Raw genomic sequence first — 21,559 nt, 5'->3', positions numbered from 1 at the left:
GCTTATGAAATGTGGGCCTGGTTTAATGATTTCTGCACAATACACATATTACCTAACTTGAGGATAACCCACAGAGTTCCAGATATAACCTAGCATTACATAACTAAGCTATATGAAATTGGCCTAATGGATTTGCCCTCAGACTTTGATCACTTGACATACCGAACCTCATGCGAGCTCTGCCTATGCTCCTCCCTATTATCAGAGGCGGATCTAGTGGGGGGCCTTAAATTTTGTGAAAGTTATAATTTTATTATATATTGATTTTCACTTTTTTACGATCCCCTCCAAACCTCCCCCAGTTCCATTGGCATTCCGCCTCATGTCATTGGGGCCCCCCTAAATGGATTTTCTGGATCCGCTATGAATGAGTTATGAGCTTTATTACTTTTCTACATGGCTTCCATGAATGTACAGAATGCAGTGCAAAGCATTTAGTTAATTGTCACATAAAATATTGAAACCAATCTCACGTAAATTACTAGGAGTAATATTTGACCATTCATTTGATAATCTAGGGGTTGAATTTAACAAGAGTCAATAGGGCTCTCATCTGAGGTGCTTAGACCGCAGGATCAAACCTCCTCAGTAGGCAAATTGGGTTTGTACTGTCCCAACCAGTGCTCCACGACTGGTATATCAAAGCCCATGGTATGTGTTGTCCTGACTGTGGAAAAGTGCTATAAAAAGATCCCTTGCAACTAATGGAAGAATGTAGAGTACAAATCAAAATTAGCTGATTAGTGTGCTTTAGAGGCGTCATTAAAACCCCCCAACCCTTTAACTTCTGAAAATCTATGTATTGTACAGGCATGACAATGACACTTGATGAAATCAGCTGAAAGCTTTGCCAACTGTGCACAAAGCGGACAGTACATGGCCAAAGTCCGTGAGGGGGGAGGTCTAAAGTGTGAAGTAACCCAACACGGCACGAAAGCAGATTAGAAATATTGACAACAATGTATTTAGACCATCCGAGTGACAAAATAAAGGTACCTACAACCCCCCCAAAAATACTCCTCGGATTTGGACGATTCACAGAAACGACCTAAATGGCTTTCAAATCCGCAGATTTCCGCAGAAGATTGTCATGCCCAATTGTATTGTCTTACTACAAACCAGAAATAAACGTACTGATATATTAATCCTCATGTAGGGTCTTCGATCTCCAACATGGTAGAAACAAGCACATATTTTTTCACAATTCACAAATGTATTGTCAACAATAAAAATGAAAAGCAACTGTTTGTTTTAAACATTTATTTTCGATTATTATATTGGGATCAAACAATCATGTTTTTAAATATGTATTTGTACAAAAGAAATACATACAAATAAAACTAAAAAACCCCCACAACAGCTAAACAAAAACACCCCTCAAAACAAACAAATACTTTATTGTTATAAAATGTTGCATCAATCTTTAAGAATTAAACATTGTAAAGATAAAAATGAAACAGTTATTGACTTTATCATATCACGTCAGCTTATGAGGGAAGATGCATCTTTCTACCAGCCCATTTGGGTGCTCTTTCCTACCAGCCCATGCTTATCTTTATCCAAGGCTGTGAGAGTTATCTACCTTTGTTCCAACCATTGAGACTAAACCACCCGAGGACAAACATACTGTGTGCAAAATACACACGATTTTTTTTTACTTTACACGGGTCAGATAAAAATGACCAAAAATACAAGCCTATAAATGTATATATAATTTCTCCAAATCATTGTAACCGATAACAAACTTTACACAATACTATTAACAAGCACATGTTGTTACTGATATTGTTAATAAATGTTTATTCTATCTTTGATGTGTGGATGTTCTTTACACAAAATCATTGCTGTAAGTCTTCACTAGCATTTATTCTTTTTACTTAGGGCATTACTAATGACTATACTGAACGTGATTTCACTCCCCACCTCTGGTATGCAATTCTGGATCCACCCTTAATTAAGCTTCATTGACCAAGCAGGTTCATATTTCTAGAATTTCCACTAGAAAAATGTTACAAGCAAAAACTCTTCCATTCAGGGTAAAGAAAAGTCACCTTTGACATTAACGAGTAAGCACTATAACATTCCAGTAAAATGGAAATGGTTTATTTTCTAGCATTGATGATCTGAATAAAGTCGGGTTTTAGAGATGCACCTCCCACAAGAAAACCATCAATGTCGGGCTTCTTGGCAAGCTCCTTGCAATTGGCTGCTGTTACTGAACCTACAAACGCAGAAAAAGAATAGATATTAGCTAAAAATTACACTTCATGGGCTACTCTTTTCTATTAGCAGCAAGGTATCTTTTAAATGCACCATCCCAAAGACAGGATAGCACATACCATGGCCTTTGTTACACCAGTTGTGGATCACTGGCTGGAACGAGAAATAGCCCAATGGGTCCACTGATGGGGATCGATCCTAGACCGACGGCACATCAAGTGAGCGCTGAACACTGAGCTACGTCCCACCCCCATGTCCCAATCAGTGCCACACACCAAAGACTGTGATATGCATTGCATATAAAAGATCCCATGCTGCTTTTCCAGTAGGAGTAGCAACGTGTGGCATCAGGTATCCCCCTCCGTCTTGACAGTGTCAAAATAACTATGTAAGACTGCAAATAGCTGTAGTTTAAAATGTGTTGAGGTGTCAATAAACAAACATTACTTTCCTCTCTCATTATCTAGACCAAGTGCTAAAACAGCCATATGTTAGACCCCAAATAGCTGTAGTTTAAAATGTGCTGAGGTGTCGATAAACAAACATTACTTTCTTTTTTCTCATTATCTAGACCAAGTGTTAAAATAAACATATGTTAAACACAAAATAGCTGTAGTTTAAAATGTGCTGAGGTGTCGATAAACAAACATTCCTTTCTTTTCTCTCATTATCTAGACCAAGTGTTAAAATAAACATATGTTAGACCCCAAATAGCTGTAGTTTAAAATGGGCTGAGGTGTCGTTAAACAAATATTATTTTCCTTTCTCTCATTATCTAGACCAAGTGCTAAAACAGCCATATGTTAGACCCTAAATAGCTGTAGTTTAAAATGTGCTGAGGTGTCGATAAACAAACATTGCTTTCCTTTCTCTCATTATCTAGACCAAGTCTTAAAACAGCCATATGTTAGACCCCAAATAGCTGTAGTTTAAAATGTGCTGAGGTGTCGACAAACAAACAGTTCTTTCCTTTCTCTCATTATCTAGACCAAGTCTTAAAACAGCCATATGTTAGACCCTAAATAGCTGTAGTTTAAAATGTGCTGAGGTGTCGACAAACAAACAGTTCTTTCCTTTCTCTCATTATCTAGACCAAGTGCTAAAACAGCCATATGTTAGACCCCAAATAGCTGTAGTTTAAAATGTGCTGAGGTGTCGATAAACAAACATTACTTTCTTTTTTCTCATTATCTAGACCAAGTGTTAAAATAAACATATGTTAAACACAAAATAGCTGTAGTTTAAAATGTGCTGAGGTGTCGATAAACAAACATTCCTTTCTTTTCTCTCATTATCTAGACCAAGTGTTAAAATAAACATATGTTAGACCCCAAATAGCTGTAGTTTAAAATGTGCTGAGGTGTCGTTAAACAAATATTATTTTCCTTTCTCTCATTATCTAGACCAAGTGCTAAAACAGCCATATGTTAGACCCTAAATAGCTGTAGTTTAAAATGTGCTGAGGTGTCGACAAACAAACAGTTCTTTCCTTTCTCTCATTATCTAGACCAAGTGCTAAAACAGCCATATGTTAGACCCCAAATAGCTGTAGTTTAAAATGTGCTGAGGTGTCGACAAACAAACAGTTCTTTCCTTTCTCTCATTATCTAGACCAAGTGCTAAAACAGCCATATGTTAGACCCCAAATAGCTGTAGTTTAAAATGTGCTGAAATGTTGGTAAATTAAAAAAAAAAATTCTTGAACTGTGTTTGTAGTGTATCGTGCCGAATTACCTCCGTATTGTATTCTGGTGGCCTGTGCGATAGTGGGCGACACGTTTTTCGACAGCCACTCTCTGAGGTGCTTGTGGACCTCCTGGGCTTGTTCTGGTGATGCTGTCTTACCCGTGCCAATAGCCCACACTGGCTCGTACGCGATAACCACATGACTCCAGTCTGATATTTTGTCTGAAATTACACAAAAGCTCTAGGTAAAGTAACAAACCAAAATTATTTATCTTGATTTATGCAATAGCAGGTACACCAGATATTTTGATGTAGTACATGGTATAATGCTGTGTTCATTTGGTGCCCGTGAATATCATAAATTCACAAGTTCCAAATTGTAAACACGACTTCACCAAGTGGACAGTGTTCAGGCAATTTATAGACATCTGCACTGTCTCTCCAATCTCAGACACACACCAAACTCATAATTGCACGATTGATTTGTGTTTGTTCCACCATTTTTTCCGCAAGTTGTGAAGACTGAGACGGAAAATTCTATCCCAGTTCACAAGTTGTGGGTTATTTTGCTAAACGAATGCTGTTCACAACTTATAAATTGGGAAATATGATATTCACTATTTGTACTAAATGCAGCATAATTTTCACCAATGACTGTTTATCTTAATCCACTGATTATATACTTAATATTATCGAGGTTGTTGATTTGGTCCCTTCAACAATGAGATACCAAAGTCTACCGATTAATGTACATTTTATATCTAAACTATTATTCTAATTGAATCTGCATATAAAATGCATTACAACCAACATTAACATATCAGAAATTACGGGGATTCCCCAAAAACCTATTTACATATTCATCTGCTACCTCTCATTGGTTGCATGGACATACTTTCAAATATTACATGTAGCTTTGATTAAAAAATATTTAAATGCTGTTTATAAAGGTTAATTTGAAATCACAAGTCTGATGCTGACAGCAATACTGAGGTATATAGAGGCAATTATTCTGAATGGTGAATCACACTGTATGCAATAACGAGTACCAGCTGTCATGCTAAGTGTTCAGAATAAGTAAAATCACTAACACAAGCTTTATTTGTCGTTATTAACCATCTGACTACTGCAGGTGAGATTATCTCACCTGCGTCATGCCAGTCAACATACTGTACACTGTATGCACTGCATTCCCCAATTCATATTTCCAGCAGTTTTGCACACGTCACTCACTGGAAATATATATTTAACAACAGGAAACAGTTTTGTTTAGACTATGGCTGCTTTAGTTTAGTATTTTTGTTTTACAACCATGGCGGTACATTGTGGTCATTTTCAGGGATCGATAGACAGCTAATTTGATAAAAAAAAATCTCGTTTTACCAACAATGAAAATCACCAAATATTGGGATATGACTCGAAATTCATTTAAAAAAAAAAAAAGTTCTGGTCAGAAAACCACTTATTGGGAATGGACATAAATACTGGAAAGATGGCCACAAATACCCAGAAGAAGACATGACTTTTTATATTTTTTGCCTAATTTTACATTAACTGATCTAAAATACCATAAAAAAAAATACATACCAATTCAAATGTGAACTTTATTTTATGTATTTATAAAACATGTAAGAAAATATATGTGAGTGGGGGGCCTTATCCGCAAATCTCTGGTCAATGAAAAAATTAAACCACTTTGCTACTGACACATAATAAATAAATGACTGAGATATATGACTGTGAAGAGCAATGAACATAACAATATATGTCAGGACACCCCTGAACACAGAGGGGCGGACGTAGCCCAGTGGTAAAGCACCCGCCCGATGCGCAGTCGGTCTGGGATCGATCCCTGTCGGTGGGCCCATTGGGCTATTTCTCATTCCGGCCACTGCACCACGACTGGTATATCAAAGGCCGTGGAATGTACTACCCTGTCTGTGGAATGGTGCATATAAAAGATCCCTTGCTGCTAATCGAAAAGAGTAGCTCATGAAGTGGCGACAGCGGGTTTCCTCTCTCAATCTGTGTGGTCCGTAACCATGTCTGATGCCATATAACCGTAAATAAAATGTGTTGAGTGAGACATTAAATAAAACGTTTCTTTCTTTCTTTTTTCTTTCAACCTCGAACACTGAAGTAGTCGTGCGATAAGCACTGAACTAGTCATGTGGTAAGCACTGAAGTAGTCGCGTGGTAAGCACTGAAATAGTCGTGTTGTAAGCACTGAAGTAGTAGCGTGGTAAGAACGGAAGTAGGCGTGTGTTAAGCACTGAAGTAGTCGTGTGATAAGCACGGAAGTAGTTGTGTGGTAAGCACTGAAGTAGTCGTGCGGTAAGCACTGAAGTAGTCGCACGGTAAGCACTGAAGTAGTCGCATGGCAAGCACTGAAGTAGTCACGTGGCAAGAACAGAAGTAGTCGCATTGTAAGCACTGAAGTAGTAGCGTGGTAAGAACGGCATGTGTTAAGCACTTAAGTAGTCGTGTGTTAAGCACGGAAGTAGTCGTGTGGTAAGCACTGATGTAGTCATGTGATAAGCACTGATGTAGTCGTGTGATAAGCACTGATGTAGTTGTGTGATAAGCACTGAAGTAGTCACGCGGTAAGCACTGAAGTAGTCACGCGGTAAGCACGGAAGTAGTCGCGCGGTAAGCACGGAAGTAGTCATGCGGTAAGCATGGAAGTAGTCATGTGGTAAGCACGGAAGTAACCATGTGGTAAGCATGGAAGTAGTCGTGTGGTAAGCACTGAAGTAGTCATGTAGTAAGCACTGAAGTAGTCATGTGGTAAGCACTGAAGTAGTCGTGTGGTAAGCACTGAAGTAGTCATGTGGTAAACACTGAAGTAGTCGTGCGGTAAGCACGGAAGTAGTCATGCGGTAAGCATGGAAGTAGTCTTGTGATAAGCACAGAAATAACCGTGAGGTAAGCATGGAAGTAGTCGTGTGGTAAGCACTGAAGTAGTCGTGTAGTAAGCACTTAAGTAGTCGTGTGGTAAACACTGATGTAAGCACTGATGTAGTCGTGTGGTAAGCGACTGATGTAGTCGTGTGGTAAACACCGAAGTAGTCGTGTGTGTGATGTAGTTGTGTGGTAAACACTGAAGTAGTCGTGTGGTAAGAGACGAGAACCTCACCTGCTACAGCTTTAATTTGTCGGAAGACGACTTCGTTCGTCTTTCCTGCTTCTCTCTCTTCCAGCTTCTCCCCTACACATGCCATCACACTCAAACCATTGTCCAGCGCAGTCTTCACCTTGTCCCCGATCAACTGCCAATACACAGAAACAAAATACACTACAGTCTTCACCATATCCCCGATCAACTGGCAATACACAAAAAAATACACTAGTCTTCATTTTATCCCCAATCAACTGTCAATACGCAGGAACAAAATACACTACAGTCTTCACCTTATCCCTGATCAACTGGCAATACACAAACAAAATATACTACAGTCTTCACCGTATCCCCAATCAAATGTCAATACACAGAAACAAAATACACTACAGTCTTCACTGTATCCCCGATCAACTGACAATACACAAAAACAAAATACACTACAGTCTTCACCGTATCCCCGATCAACTGGCAATACACAAAAACAAAATACACTACAGTCTTCACCGCATCCCCGATCAACTGTCAATACACAGAAACAAAATACACTAGTCTTCACCTTATCCCCGATCAACTGTCAATACACAGAAACAAAATACACTAGTCTTTACCATATCCCCGATCAACTGTCAATACACAAAAAAATACACTAGTCTTCATTTTATCCCCAATCAACTGTCAATACGCAGGAACAAAATACACTACAGTCTTCACCTTATCCCTGATCAACTGGCAATACACAAACAAAATATACTACAGTCTTCACCGTATCCCCAATCAAATGTCAATACACAGAAACAAAATACACTACAGTCTTCACTGTATCCCCGATCAACTGACAATACACAAAAACAAAATACACTACAGTCTTCACCGTATCCCCGATCAACTGGCAATACACAAAAACAAAATACACTACAGTCTTCACCGCATCCCCAATCAACTGTCAATACACAGAAACAAAATACACGTCTTCACCTTATCCCCAATCAACTGTCAATACACAGAAACAAAATACACGTCTTCACCTTATCCCCAATCAACTGTCAATACACAGAAACAAAATACAGTACAGTCTTCACCTTATCCCCGATCAACTGTCAATACACAGAAACAAAATACACTAGTCTTCACCTTATCCCCGATCAACTGTCAATACACAGAAACAAAATACACTAGTCTTTACCATATCCCCGATCAACTGTCAATACACAGAAACAAAATACAGTACAGTCTTCACCTTATCCCCGATCAACTGTCAATACACAGAAACAAAATACACTAGTCTTCACCTTATCCCCGATCAACTGTCAATACACAGAAACAAAATACACTAGTCTTTACCATATCCCCGATCAACTGTCAATACACAGAAACAAAATACAGTACAGTCTTCACCTTATCCCCGATCAACTGTCAATACACAGAAACAAAATACACTAGTCTTCATCTTATCCCCGATCAACTGTCAATACACAGAAACAAAATACACTAGTCTTTACCATATCCCCGATCAACTGTCAATACACAGAAACAAAATACACTAGTCTTTACCATATCCCCGATCAACTGTCAATACACAGAAACAAAATCACTACAGTGACAGTATCAGATCAGCAAGCACTCAGTCTTATATGAACTTTTGCTTAAAGGAGAGGACAATTAAGGCATTTGGCCTGGTATGCATATTCAACGATATATAATGCACATTATTGCTTAATATCAACATGTATAATCGTATAGTTAATTAATAAAACGGTTAAATGTGACGGCTATTATATATAACGGGCGCAGCCATTTTGTACCATCTCGGTGAGTACGCCCTCTGGCGAGCTGGTGGTTACGTAATACTTAACGCGTAACGTCATGGAATGAGCCTTAGAACTAGAGAAACACAATCTACCTGGTTTTTGCGGGATGATAAATAGTCATACATTGCAATGTTCTGTAATAATACACATCCAAGTAAGCCAGCAATAAGTATATCCAGCACTATATATATTATTTTTCAATACAAAATAAAATACCATTGTCAAAGTTGCTACACAACAAGTCGAAACAATTATCAATGTTTTGCCCATGCACTAACCTACGTACTGAAATGATACACGAAGTGTTTTCTTAGTTAATTGGTCTATGCTGTTAGTTGCTTCTACCTGTGATTCCTGATTGGCAGGTGTGTATTGGATTGGGAACCAGACGAGGCAATTAACTGACGCTGTCTAGACACAAAAATACATACAGGTATTGTGGAATATTACCTGTCGCCCCTAAAATTGTAATGGACATGGTTTATTACTGTAAATAGTTCTGTAAAACTATTGAATAAGTAGACTTTTCCAGCTAAAACCACAGAACTGACCAATTATGTAGTCCCAAAGAAAAGAAAATTATCACTTGGGTATCGTGGGTTGTCGTTTTTGCTCTAACGTAGCATATCAATAGGCCTAATAGTATACATTTTTCCTTTGGATTATTAAACAGAGAAAAATATTATAACCCCATTTTGTTCCGTTAATGCAACTTGAAATATATTTAGTTAAATAGTTTATTATATTATTACGTCATTTATGCTGTTTTACAAGTCAGGTTGAACAAAGAGAAGCGCCTTGTCGAAAATTACAGCTTTTGTTTACACTGTACATACAGGAGATGGTCAGGAGCTGACATCACTTCGCCCCAAGCTATCTCACCGGACATCACAAAAACGAAACAAAATGGCTGCCCCCAGTTAGCAGGAATAATCATGTTTTTTTATTAACTCTAAAATTACGCGTTTTTTCATTTGTTAAAGTGTCAGTATGTGTTGGTGGTCCGGGTATGCATCTTTCCAACACATAAGGCTCTTGTCTGAGTTGACCCTACCTTTAAATGGGGAAAAGTAAATAATCCATCAAAAACATTTATTGTAAAATATGAACGAATGAATGATTAACAATTGATTACATATACATACCTCATCACTTTCACCAAAAACATGGCGTCTTTCAGAATGGCCAATGATAACCCAAGTTGCACCTACATCTTTGATCATAGTGACACTGAAATTAAAATAACACCATGGTAAGGCCTAGTGATGGGAATCGGTTGAGATTTTATAATCAGTCATCAGTTATAATCTGTCGGCACCAACCTATCAACTTTGGATTACACAATGGGTTAGTTTTCCATGACCATAAGAAGGCTTTGAATTATAAGGACCATGTACCTATTGTCCTATGCATCCTGCAAATGACTAATTTTACATTTAATAACTATTTAATATCTATTTTCTTTACGTACTCATGAAAACTAACCCAAACCCAAGCATATTTACATCAATTCTAACATCTACATTCGAGGAACAATTACAGTCAACATTTTCCCACACAATCCGATCAATCTTTGATTATAATGGATCATTGGAACATCACTAGTAAGGCCAAACAAAATAAAATTCTGAGATCTGGCCAGCGTGTGCGTCGATTTTGACCCTTGCGCATCTACATGCAAAAAAAAAGTCCCTCTACATGATGTTTATTTATGCCGGGCTTTTCTCACTATGACGTAAAACCATATTTGGAGCCAAAATGCCATCACACATGAATTAGGATGTGCATTCTGATTTCAATTTCCCCTTATTTCTGTATGAAATATACCCACATTTTTTGTGCAATCCATGCTTTAAAAAAAAAAAAGCTGCATCACGGCATCAATTCTGAACCTTTGGTCTGACCAGAGACATACTTTTTGGGGTGTGTGGGGGTGAGGGGTGTGACCTAAGGCATAAAACTTTAGAGACTCGGTGCCAAACTGTACATCAACGCATGACGCACCTTTTGCTGTGACCAGTCAAGCATTGTTAATCCTCGGCCACATTCATTTCAGTAATGCCAGAAAATACTAATTATGACTTTCAATTTAATATAATGACACATTATCAACTACTTAATAATATCACGTTTTAAGTGAAACATACAATTTGTTTGTTTAAATTTCATTGACAAAAGTAGTATTTTATAACGAAACACTACAATCAGAATGAACACAAACATGGCAAAATGTACTGATAAATATTCATTTTGCCTATATTTACCAAACTTCTCCCCTTTCTTCCGGGAAGCGAGAAGTCACTTCTCCTACTTTTTCAATGCTAGATTAGAGCCTGATACAAATCATTTTGCTTTCATTCTCAAGCACAATTACCAGATGTCTGCCACCTCAAACATGGAGCTGCTGTTTAAACAATGTGCTGGGGTGTCTATGCACAAACATTTCTTTCCTTTCCATGTTTCTGTGGCTAAACTTCAGCTGTAAAACAAATCCAGGTGGGGCACTTTTTATCTGCACTAATCATCAAGTCTTGTTTTGAAAAATGTACCATATTAACTGACTGGTGCTTACTCACAGATTTAGAACAGAGTAGTAGTAGATGTTTGATGACACCCCAGCAAGAAAAATATATCGGCAATTGAGTGTTGTATCAAACTACACACAGATTTAGAAATCATTTTTCTACATGCATGTTAATGTAGCAATGATGTCATACTTTCCATTCTTAGTGAGCGACTTTGACCTTTGATGTCGACATGAAATGCAAATGGTCTAAGATAACATCATCTTATTCCTGAATGTGAAGTTTAATGAAAATCCGATGAGAAATGACTTCAGTAGAGCAGTGATGTCCTGTGTCATGTACATATGGGCAGGATGCTAATTGTATATCCCCTCGATGACTCACATTACATGGGAATGATAATTTCAATATTTGTTAAATGACTTGTTTTGTAAGAAATTTCCTAAGTTTGGACGCATGCAAAACATATACTGCAGGGTTTCTGCCAGAGGGTAAAACGGGTATGGTGGCATACCCAAATTTGGGGTTTTTAAAGTTAACCTTATGACAAAATTAATTACTCTTATCATTAATGTATGATTTTCTTAACTCTAACCCTAAACTTAACCAATTTTCTTTCTGGGTGAGGCCCCCTCCCATACCCCCTGTTGACCGTGGCTGCATTCATTTTCCTAGCACCATATCCCAAAATTTCATTCCGGCAGAAACACTGTTCTGGTATGTATTAATTTAAAAAAAACCAAAAAACAAACCCAACAAGATCATACAATTGCGGCTGATAAAGAAGATTAATGTTTTTTAAATAACAAGAATTCTGCGGAATTAAATGTCTTGCCTACTATAGAAAAAATTGGTGCACTATGATAAACATACATAGGTATAAACAAAGTTTCATTGACCCAAGTCTTATATTTTTGTGAGAAACTTATCTAAACACAAAGTTTAATGCAAAACTTTAAAATATGAAAGTTGATATCCTCACGTAATACATTTGTAAAACCCCAGGTATTGAGGACTAGGTATTACTATGTTTCACACCCCTACCAGGGTTCATACACTTAAAGGAAGTCAAATTTCCAGGGGTTTTCAAGCACTTTCCAGGTCAACTTTACCAAAATTCCAAGACCTTACCGAGTTTCCACAGGTCGTTAAACACGCAAGTGCCAACCATCTTTGTGGGTTTACAATACACATGTATATTCATTAACTTGACACGCTCCCTGAACTTGCTAAATACCCAGTGGCAAAAAGTGACAAACTTTCTTTTCCAATATGGCGACACCGTCGCTTGGATCTCGTGGCCGCGTGATCCTCGCATCACAAGATAAAAAACAACAACAAACATTCACACGTCAACTGAGCCGGTAAACATCGATTGGCCGGACGATTGGCATTTGATTGTGCCGCGGAAATGAAACAAATAATTTAATTACATGTTAAATAAAGTAAATAAAGCCTCCGTTTTAGTCGTTTATATTTTATTTGACATCAAATTATCATTTTCAAGGGTTTTCCAGACCGCAAGATGATTTTCAAGGGTATTCAAGCACTGGAATACATTAGTTTATTTTTAAGGGTTTTCAAGGGTTTTCCAGGCGCGTACGAACCCTGCCCTACGGATTGCCAAATTTTTGCTGCGTTTGGTTTACGCTACGATATCGAAACCCCACACTTATTTTGAACATGTTCAAAACAAAAGGTGGCTGGAGCAGTCATCATTACGTATATAGCCGCATGTAATACGTTTTACTACGTACATTACTGTTTCACTATGTTTTAACACTGTAGTAATACCTAGCCCTCAATACCTTAACATTAAAATAAAGAAATTTCATCTGATTTACATGACCAGCTTACTGTGATCTTACCTAATGTCACCAGTAAAGGCGCCTTTGAGCTCCTTGTAACAATTCTGAGCAGATACTGCAACCTTGGGGCTCAATCCTTTCCGGACGTAGTCCAAGTACACAGCTGGTGGAGCAACAATTATATCTAAAACAAACAACAAAAACAAATTATAAGACTCGTTAACATGAGGCAAAACAATGTCATCTGATCATATTTTGTTATTAATCACATTGGGAAGCTTTGCCTGTGGGAAGCGCAAATAAAAGATCCCTTGCTGCTAATCGGAAAGAGTAGCCCATGTAGTGGCGACAAGTGGGTTTCCTCTGAAAATCTGTGTGGTCCTTAACCATATGTCTGACGCCATATAACTGTAAATAAAATGTGTTGAGTGCGTCATTAAATAAAACATTTCTTTCTTTCTTTCTTTCATTGGGAAGCTAGTCAATTCACAAAAAGATGAACAATGACAGGTGGTGTTTCGATTATAAAGTAAATTTTAATATGGTAATATTTTGTTCAGTATCGCGTTGCGATTTGATACGCAAGTTTCAGAGATCGTTACACAATTTTAAAACATTAAACTTGACTAAAAATAATGTTAATCAGATTTTGAAAACAACATGTCTGCAATGGCAAAGTGTTTGCTCACAGTTCAAATAAGTATTATTTTAATTAAATTTTTTTTATCGTCTTTCATTTCCAATAAATGCAGGGCAAGCTCTGGCACTTGCCAAATTCACCAGTTGTGAATTTTGAAAGCAGTTGGCTAATTAATTTTATGTAATAACTGACATTTTTTAGAAAATAACTGTTGATTTCTGCAATTTTTGAAGTTTATAATAGACAATTTGGCGAATTGTTTGCTCACTCAGAACTTGCCCTGAAATGTTTTTAAAAGTAAAAACAACAGGTTTTAAAAAATAATTACTAAACTACCATATTTACTAACAAGGGATGTAGTGTCAGTTATGTCCCTTGTCCGAATTGTTGTACTATGAAGTATTGTTACAAATCAATTCCCATTACTGATAATATTAAAAAACAAAGAAAGAAAAAAGAAATGTTTTATTTAACGACGCACTCAACACATTTTATTTACGGTTATATGGCGTCAGACATATGGTTAAGGACCACACAGATTTTTAGAGGAAACCAGCTGTCACCACTACATGGGCTACTCTTCCGATTGGCAGCAAGGGATCTTTTATTTGCGCTTCCCACAGGCAGGATAGCACAAACCATGGCCTTTGTTGAACCAGTTATGGATCACTGGTCGGTGCAAGTGGTTTACACCTACCCATTGAGCCTTGCGGAGCACTCACTCAGGGTTTGGAGTCGGTATCTGGATTAAAAATCCCATGCCTCGACTGGGATCCGAACCCAGTACCTACCAGCCTGTAGACCGATGGCCTGCCACGGCGCCACCGAGGCCGGTATATTAAAAAACAAATCAAATAGGTACCACTGATATAATCTTGTTAATTAGGTGTATTAGAGGTAAATCATTAAAATGCAGTTTAAATGAAATATGTATTGTGGGCACACAGCCCAGGTTCATTTCGCATAGGGGCATCGGGGTTCTTCGTGTAGCGTTGATACTGGTTAACAACATTTAAGTTTAATGTTTAATCAAACTAAAGCTCTCTGGCATCAGATTTAGGAAAAAAAAAGTGTATTTTAGATACAGTAGCCTGAGACCATTTGGTTGTTAATGATTAACAAAGCATTACATAGAGTTTCCTCTTGCCTTCCTCTACATATCAATATCAATAAGGTGAGGGCTGGAGGTGACTCAAACTATTCATTACCATGTCAAGTTTTAAACTGGAATTCTTAGCAGTTTGTCAGAAAGTCTGTAGCTGAATTAAAGTTCCAGTTAGCTTAACAGCTAAATATGGTGATAGAGCTACAAAGGTCAAGCATTTAAACTGGGTTTTTGTAAAATTTAAATTAAAGGTAGGGTCAACTCAAACAAGAGCCTTATGTGTTGGAAAGATGTATACCTGGACCACCAACACTTTAACAAATGAAAAATATGTAATTTTAGACATGATTATTCTTGCTAACTGGGGGCAGCCATTTTGTTTAGTTTTTGTGACGTCTGGTGGTATAGCTTGGGGTGAAGTGACGTCAGCTCCGTCCATCTCCTCTAGACACAGTGTAAACAAATGCTCTAATTTATGACAAGGCGCTTCACTTTCATCAACCTGACTTGTAAAACAAGTAAACAACATAAATGACTTGATAGTATAATAAACTATTTAACTAAATATATTTCACTTTGCATCAATAGAATGAAATGGAGTTATAGTATTTTTCTTTTTAAAAAATGCCAAAGAAAAAATGCATATTATTAGGCCTATTAGTAGGGTACGTTCGAGCAAAAATGACCACTCACGATACCCAAGTGATACTTTTTTCTTTGGGACGACGTAATTGGTCAGTTTTGTGATTTTAGATAGGAGAGTCTACTTAATCAAGGGTTTTACAGAATTACTTACAGTAATAAAGCAGGACGGCTGATAATGGCCATTATGATTTGAGGTGTATCCATGCAATTATCACACAATACCGTGTGATCTTAATAAAAGAGGCACGTCTTTTTATTGTGTCTAGACACAGTGTCTGGGGACCGTCTAAATATACACCTGCCAATCAGGAACCACAGGTACAGGCCACGGAAAGAAAAAAAACAATTAACCAAGAAAACACTCCGATTATTATTTCAGTTCGTAGGTTAATTTATATACAAAACATAACAGTTATTTCAACACTTTGACAATGGTGGTTTATTTAGTATTGAAAAATAATATATAATTGTTGCTGGCTTACTGGGATGGCTATTATTACAGAACATTGTGATGCATCCACAAAAATCAGGTATGTTTTGTTTCTTCAGTTCGAAGACTAATTCCTGACATGACACATTAGGTATTACGTAACCACCAGCTCGCCAGAGACCATATTTACTGGGATGGTATAAAATGGCTGCGCCCATTATATATAATAGGTGTCACATTTAACCGTTTTATTAATTAACTATACAATTATACTTGTTGATATTAAGCAATAATGTATATTATTTATCGTTGAATATGCCTACCATCCCAAAAGCCTTGCTTAAGTATCCCTTTAATAATCAGGGCTCGCGCTGTCGGTAGCCAAATTAGCCATTGGCTAATTTTTACAAAAAATGGCTAATAAAATTTGCAAGTGGCTGAAATTTTGGCTAAGACATTTTCTGTCTTCTGATGTGAACAAACGGTTACATAATCTATCCGACACCTCAAACATAATAATAATACCAAATATTCAATTAACGTAATGGTGATCTCGCGACAGGTAACAAAAAAATGGTGTCATGTAGAATTCAGCGTAAGCCTTATAATTTTTGCTTATTTTAATAATCACGGTTATTAATGTTAACGGTATGCATTCAACATGTATGACAGCAATGTCTGGAAGATCTGTAACTTGTTATTTTTACTTTGTAAAATCTTTGAACCAAAGTAATAAAAACAGCACGACAAAGTGTGTCAATTTTAATACACATGCCAGTTCAGGGCCGAAAGACATGTAGGCTATCTCAAGGGCAGAGTTCAGCCAGACCGAGCGAAAACAAAACGTTCGCTAGACTGGTTTGTGCGCTTCATGTTAAACCAAATGGACATGACGAATACCAATCAAATAGTTTGTGAACGTTAGGAAGAACGTTCGTTGGATGAACTGAGGACAGCTCTCGGTGCGAATATACGTCATGCTTCAGAGTCAGCCGACACCCATGTGTCAAGAGATATCGTTGCGGACATTAAACAATACGATTACGCAAAAGTAAATCTTGATGTAAATTTGTAGAAAAACAATAGTTGTTCACATCAATGAATACCTAACTGCAGTTTTTGTTTATTCCTTTGTCTTAGTTAATTTCGTACCCATGGTCGAGAGCACGCATGCAGATCCCTATCGCGGGAAATGAACATGCAGTACTTATACAAATTGCTGTTAAATGTACACTGAATAAAAGTAGTTTACAATAATCATATTTGTTAGATAATTTTAGCTATAAATGTGTAAGACTGTGAGGTGACATTTAATAAGTTAGTTGGATTTTAAAACTCAGGAATGTCCCTTTAAACCTTATATGTACATGCAAACGATATCTTAAGTTTAGTGCATGAATGAAACATCACGTATGGGTTGTGTCAAACTAGATTTGCACGAGCGACTCGCGAACAAAACAATCGTTATAGCAATTTGTTAAGGCCTAAGTCTGTTCGTATTCGTCAGTTCCGATAAATGGTATATATCGACAATACAGCTACCGGCAAACATAATTTTCATTTACCAGTGTCGTCATTTAGTGGTCCCTTATTAAGAAAAGCTATGATGCCATCAATAGATTGTTTATCGCCATTCATTTTCCAGTTGCCTCCGACAACAAATTTCCGTTGACTCGCCATATCGTAATCAACACTTTAAAGCAAAAAAATTCAACACTAACAAGTAAATATGACCTTCATAAAAGTAACATTCAAAGGTGAAGGTTGCTTTTCTGTGTTTTAATTTCCTTCAAACGAAAACGAACTGCAACGGAAAAGAAAAAAGAAAAGAAAAGAAAATCGAAAGTATAATTTTGTATGTGGATCATGGTTGTTCTAAGATGTCACATAAAACTTACAACGATGTGAGAAATAATTACCCTACCATTATCAATGAAAAAAAAGTAGATAGATAATCAATTATTTTTGTCAAATTGATGTCATTTACAAATGAACAACTCTTCCACATTTAACTAACATTTATTTACCATGTACATATAACAATAACGAACAATAAAGACTATTACCCCCCCTCCCCCCCGTCCAATAAAAAAACAAAAACAACAACAACAACAACAAAAAAACCCTGAACAAAACCAGCAACAACCCCCCCAAACCCCCCTCCCCCACAAAAAAACACAACCAACAACAACAAAACAAACAACAACAACAAAAACAAAAACAAAAACAACCCCGTATACAACAATCTTGTTTGTTTTTATAGGTATTATGGGTCAGAGGCACGTAGCCCAGTGGTAAAGCGCTCGCTTGATGCGCGGTCAGTTTGGGATCGATCCCCGTCAGTGGGACCATTGGGCTATTTCTCGCTCAAACCAGTGCACCACGACTGGTACATCAAAGGCCGTGGTATGTGCTATGCTGTCTATGGGATGATGCATATAAAAGATCCCTTGCTGCTAATCGAAAAGAGTAACCATATGTCCGACGCCAAATAACCGTAGATGAAATGTGTTGAGTGCGTCGTTAAATGAAATATTTCCTTCCTTCCGTACACCACTGTTTCAGCGGTTCCTGCGATCCAATTCCTTGTAATTAAATGGCTCTGCTCTATGACAACTGATAATGACCCTAGATTTGCTTTTAGCTAAATTGCTTCAAGACCTTTAACTAGGGCCAAAATATTGGACTAAAGTACTTAAGGATCACACTCGACCCGGACCCAAGTACCCGACACTTACACTAGATGATGGAGGAAACGTATTATTATATTTATTTGTTCAAGTCATATCACTAAATCCAATTTTGTGAGAACTAGTATTACTAATTAATTTCCTAAAACAACTACAACACATTATATCCAGCTAGTACATGAGTCTCATTTTCTAATTCTTAAATTCAATTACATGTACATACGTCAGGGACGTAGCTTGCGGGGGTGGGGGGGGGGGGGAGGGGTAAGGAAACAACAACAAAGAAACCATGATAATGGTTCGAGGAAGAAGGAAGGAAATGGTTTATTTAACGACGCACTCAACACATTTTATTTACGGTTATATGTCGTCAGACATTTGGTTAAGGACCACAGATATTGAGAGAGGAAACCCGCTGTCGCCACTTCATGAGCTACGCTTTTTGATTTGCAGCAAGGAATCTTTTATATGCACCATCCCACAGACAGGATAGCACATACCACGGTCTTTGATGTACTAGTCGTGGTGCACTGGCTGAATCGAGAAATAGCCCAATGGGCCCACTGACGGGGATCGATCCCAGACCAACCGCGCATCGAACGAGCGCTTTACCACTGGGCTACGTCCCGTCCTATGGTTTGAGGAGTTTTAGGTATGCACAGAATTCACCTGCGGCTTACCCTCAGAAAAAAATACAAAAAAAAAATACAAAAAAAATACAAAAAATATAATAAAAATACGTATGTACTTTTTTGTTTCACAAAAGTGCATTTTGAATTACCTCAAACTCTAGTATGACCAGAAAAACAATGAACCTGTTTATGTGACCTTGACACTCTTAACGCAGTTAATGAACGGTTTGTTTGACTTCTACTTAATTGCTGATGAATGTTTTAAAAGCAATACTTTTCTGTCTTTGAAGATACTAACACTTTCAAATGATACTGGTATAGATTGATTAACATCGTTATCATCTTATCAAATCGATTTACTTTATAAATTATGCATGTTCTACTACGCTATTACAATATTAGTCTGGTGCACCATTTGCATGTTTCTCTTCTCAATTCTAATTGTGTATAGTTGATATATATATCTAGCTCATGTATGCAGGGCAGTAGCTAGGAGTTTTTGTTTGAGGGGGGGGGGGGGGGCAACTGAGTAGTTAATAGTCTAAAACTCCTTAAACAGTTAAGAAGAGAGTTTTCTTTAAGTTTCTATAATGCTTTCCGGATTTTTTTTCGCCCCTTTCCCCCCTTCTAGCTACGGCCCTGGTGTGTATATGTGCGCGAGTTCTTGGCTTGGTCCAAATATGTGTACTGTATGTTTTATACCCAACCCTGTATTTGTAGTTATGTTTTATGTTTCATTTAAATCTATGCAGTATGTAACACCGTCTCGTAGAGAGGCATTTATAAATTATATAAGCCTACTGCCTGTTTGCAACCTAGGGAGACATCCCAGCATCAACGAGGTCTTAACTACGAGCTACTCTCGGCCTACTAAAATCCAAACCTATACGTAGCTCCCTACCATTCACATTAGAACGACCATCAAAATTGCGCCAAATTTCCTTCATTAAAATGCGCACCATTTCTCTTTGGCTTAATCCTACGGGACATTCCAAATTACATAGCACCATACCATCTTTCACCTGTTACCAGCTACGGTTGGACTGCTGGTGCTCCCTTGCACCTGCCAGTGCAGGCGGTCTCTCCTTCACCTCTCCAACCTTTCCTGTCCTGGACGGAGGAACCGGCCGAGGCCGGTTCTTGTGCCCAAGACAGGCGTGCGCTACAACAGCTTGCTCTCAATGTGCACGTTAACCCTTTTGGAATTGGAATTGGAATTGCTGATCCACAGCCTGTTACCGACTACGGTCGGGCTGCTGGTGCTCCCTTGCACCTGCTAGTGCAGGCGGTTCCTCCTCTGCCCACCCCAACCCTCTCCTGTCCTGGTGACGGAAGAGCCGGCTGAGGCCGGCCCTTGTGCCCAGGACAGGCGTGCGCTACAACAGCTTGCTCTGAATGTACACGTTAAACAATTTTTCTTCCTTCCTTCCTTGCTGATCCACACTCGACCACTGGTCATGCCAGACACTGGGTGTGGGAGAGACGTGCCTGAACCTTAATTGGATAGTAAAAAGTAAAGTTTGTTTTATTTAACGACGCCACTAGAGCACATTGATTTTTTTATCTTATCATCGGCTATTGGACGTCAAACATATGGTCATTCTGACACTGTTTTTAGAGGAAACCCGCTGTCGCCACATAGGCTACTCATTTTACGACAGGCAGCAAGGGATCTTTTATTTGCGCTTCCCACAGGCAGGATAGCACAAACCATGGCCTTTGTTGAACCAGTTATGGATCACTGGTCGGTGCAAGTGGTTTACACCTACCCATTGAGCCTTGCGGAGCACTCACTTTGGAGTCGGTATCTCGATTAAAAATCCCATGCCTCGACTGGGATCCGAACCCAGTACCTACCAGCCTGTAGACCGATGGCCTGCCACGACGCCACCGAGGCCGGTTGCCTTAATTGGATAGAGGTACGTTAATAGAGTTTACTCCGTTTATTTGAATAAATATTGTTTAAAAAAATTAATAACATCGTTTACTGCATGTAATAGAAAACACAAGTCAATAATATCAACACTTTTAATAAACTCGTGTGTTTCGCTATAAAATATATTCATGCAATATACACATCTTGATACATTATACATATACATTATCTGTTTAGAACATTAACTGTATAACTAATGACCACAGAAACAGGACATCCATGAATGATAATGGCTAACATTGTATATGACCTAGATTGGAGGTAGAAACCAATCTTAAATTGAAAAATTGCACTTCACGATTGAAAACGTAAC

At 38.0% G+C, this 21,559-nt stretch overlaps 1 protein-coding gene across 1 annotated transcript; it reads right to left on the bottom strand.

The window, feature by feature from the left end:
- Nucleotides 1-1,245: 1,245 nt before the first annotated feature.
- On the bottom strand, nucleotides 1,246-17,749 carry LOC121390189 (triosephosphate isomerase-like). The gene is made up of 6 exons (XM_041521943.1): nucleotides 17,554-17,749; nucleotides 13,229-13,352; nucleotides 9,981-10,065; nucleotides 7,043-7,175; nucleotides 3,955-4,128; nucleotides 1,246-2,221 (listed from the first exon to the last, which is right to left on the bottom strand). The coding sequence occupies exons 1-6, from the start codon at nucleotides 17,666-17,668 to the stop codon at nucleotides 2,103-2,105; spliced, it is 750 nt and encodes a 249-aa protein (XP_041377877.1). The 5' UTR covers nucleotides 17,669-17,749; the 3' UTR covers nucleotides 1,246-2,102.
- Between the last annotated feature and the right edge of the window lie 3,810 nt (nucleotides 17,750-21,559).

The sequence above is a fragment of the Gigantopelta aegis genome, chromosome 15, assembly GCF_016097555.1.
Source record: "Gigantopelta aegis isolate Gae_Host chromosome 15, Gae_host_genome, whole genome shotgun sequence".
Classification (NCBI taxonomy): Eukaryota; Metazoa; Mollusca; class Gastropoda; order Neomphalida; family Peltospiridae; genus Gigantopelta; species Gigantopelta aegis.
The sequence above is the reverse complement of the archived record's forward strand: the minus strand, read 5'-3'. Positions and strand labels throughout refer to the sequence as shown.

What these genes read in the sequence shown, in the direction of transcription:
- LOC121390189 (XM_041521943.1), bottom strand. Translation starts at nt 17,668, where the DNA reads ATGGCGAGTCAACGGAAATTTGTTGTCGGAGGCAACTGGAAAATGAAT. An exon ending in ACCACTAAATGACGACACTG is followed by an intron (nt 13,353 to 17,553) that starts GTAAATGAAAAT and finishes TGTTTGTTTTAG; the next exon opens with ATATAATTGTTGCTCCACCA. An exon ending in CACCAGAATACAATACGGAG is followed by an intron (nt 2,222 to 3,954) that starts GTAATTCGGCAC and finishes CTGCGTTTGTAG; the next exon opens with GTTCAGTAACAGCAGCCAAT.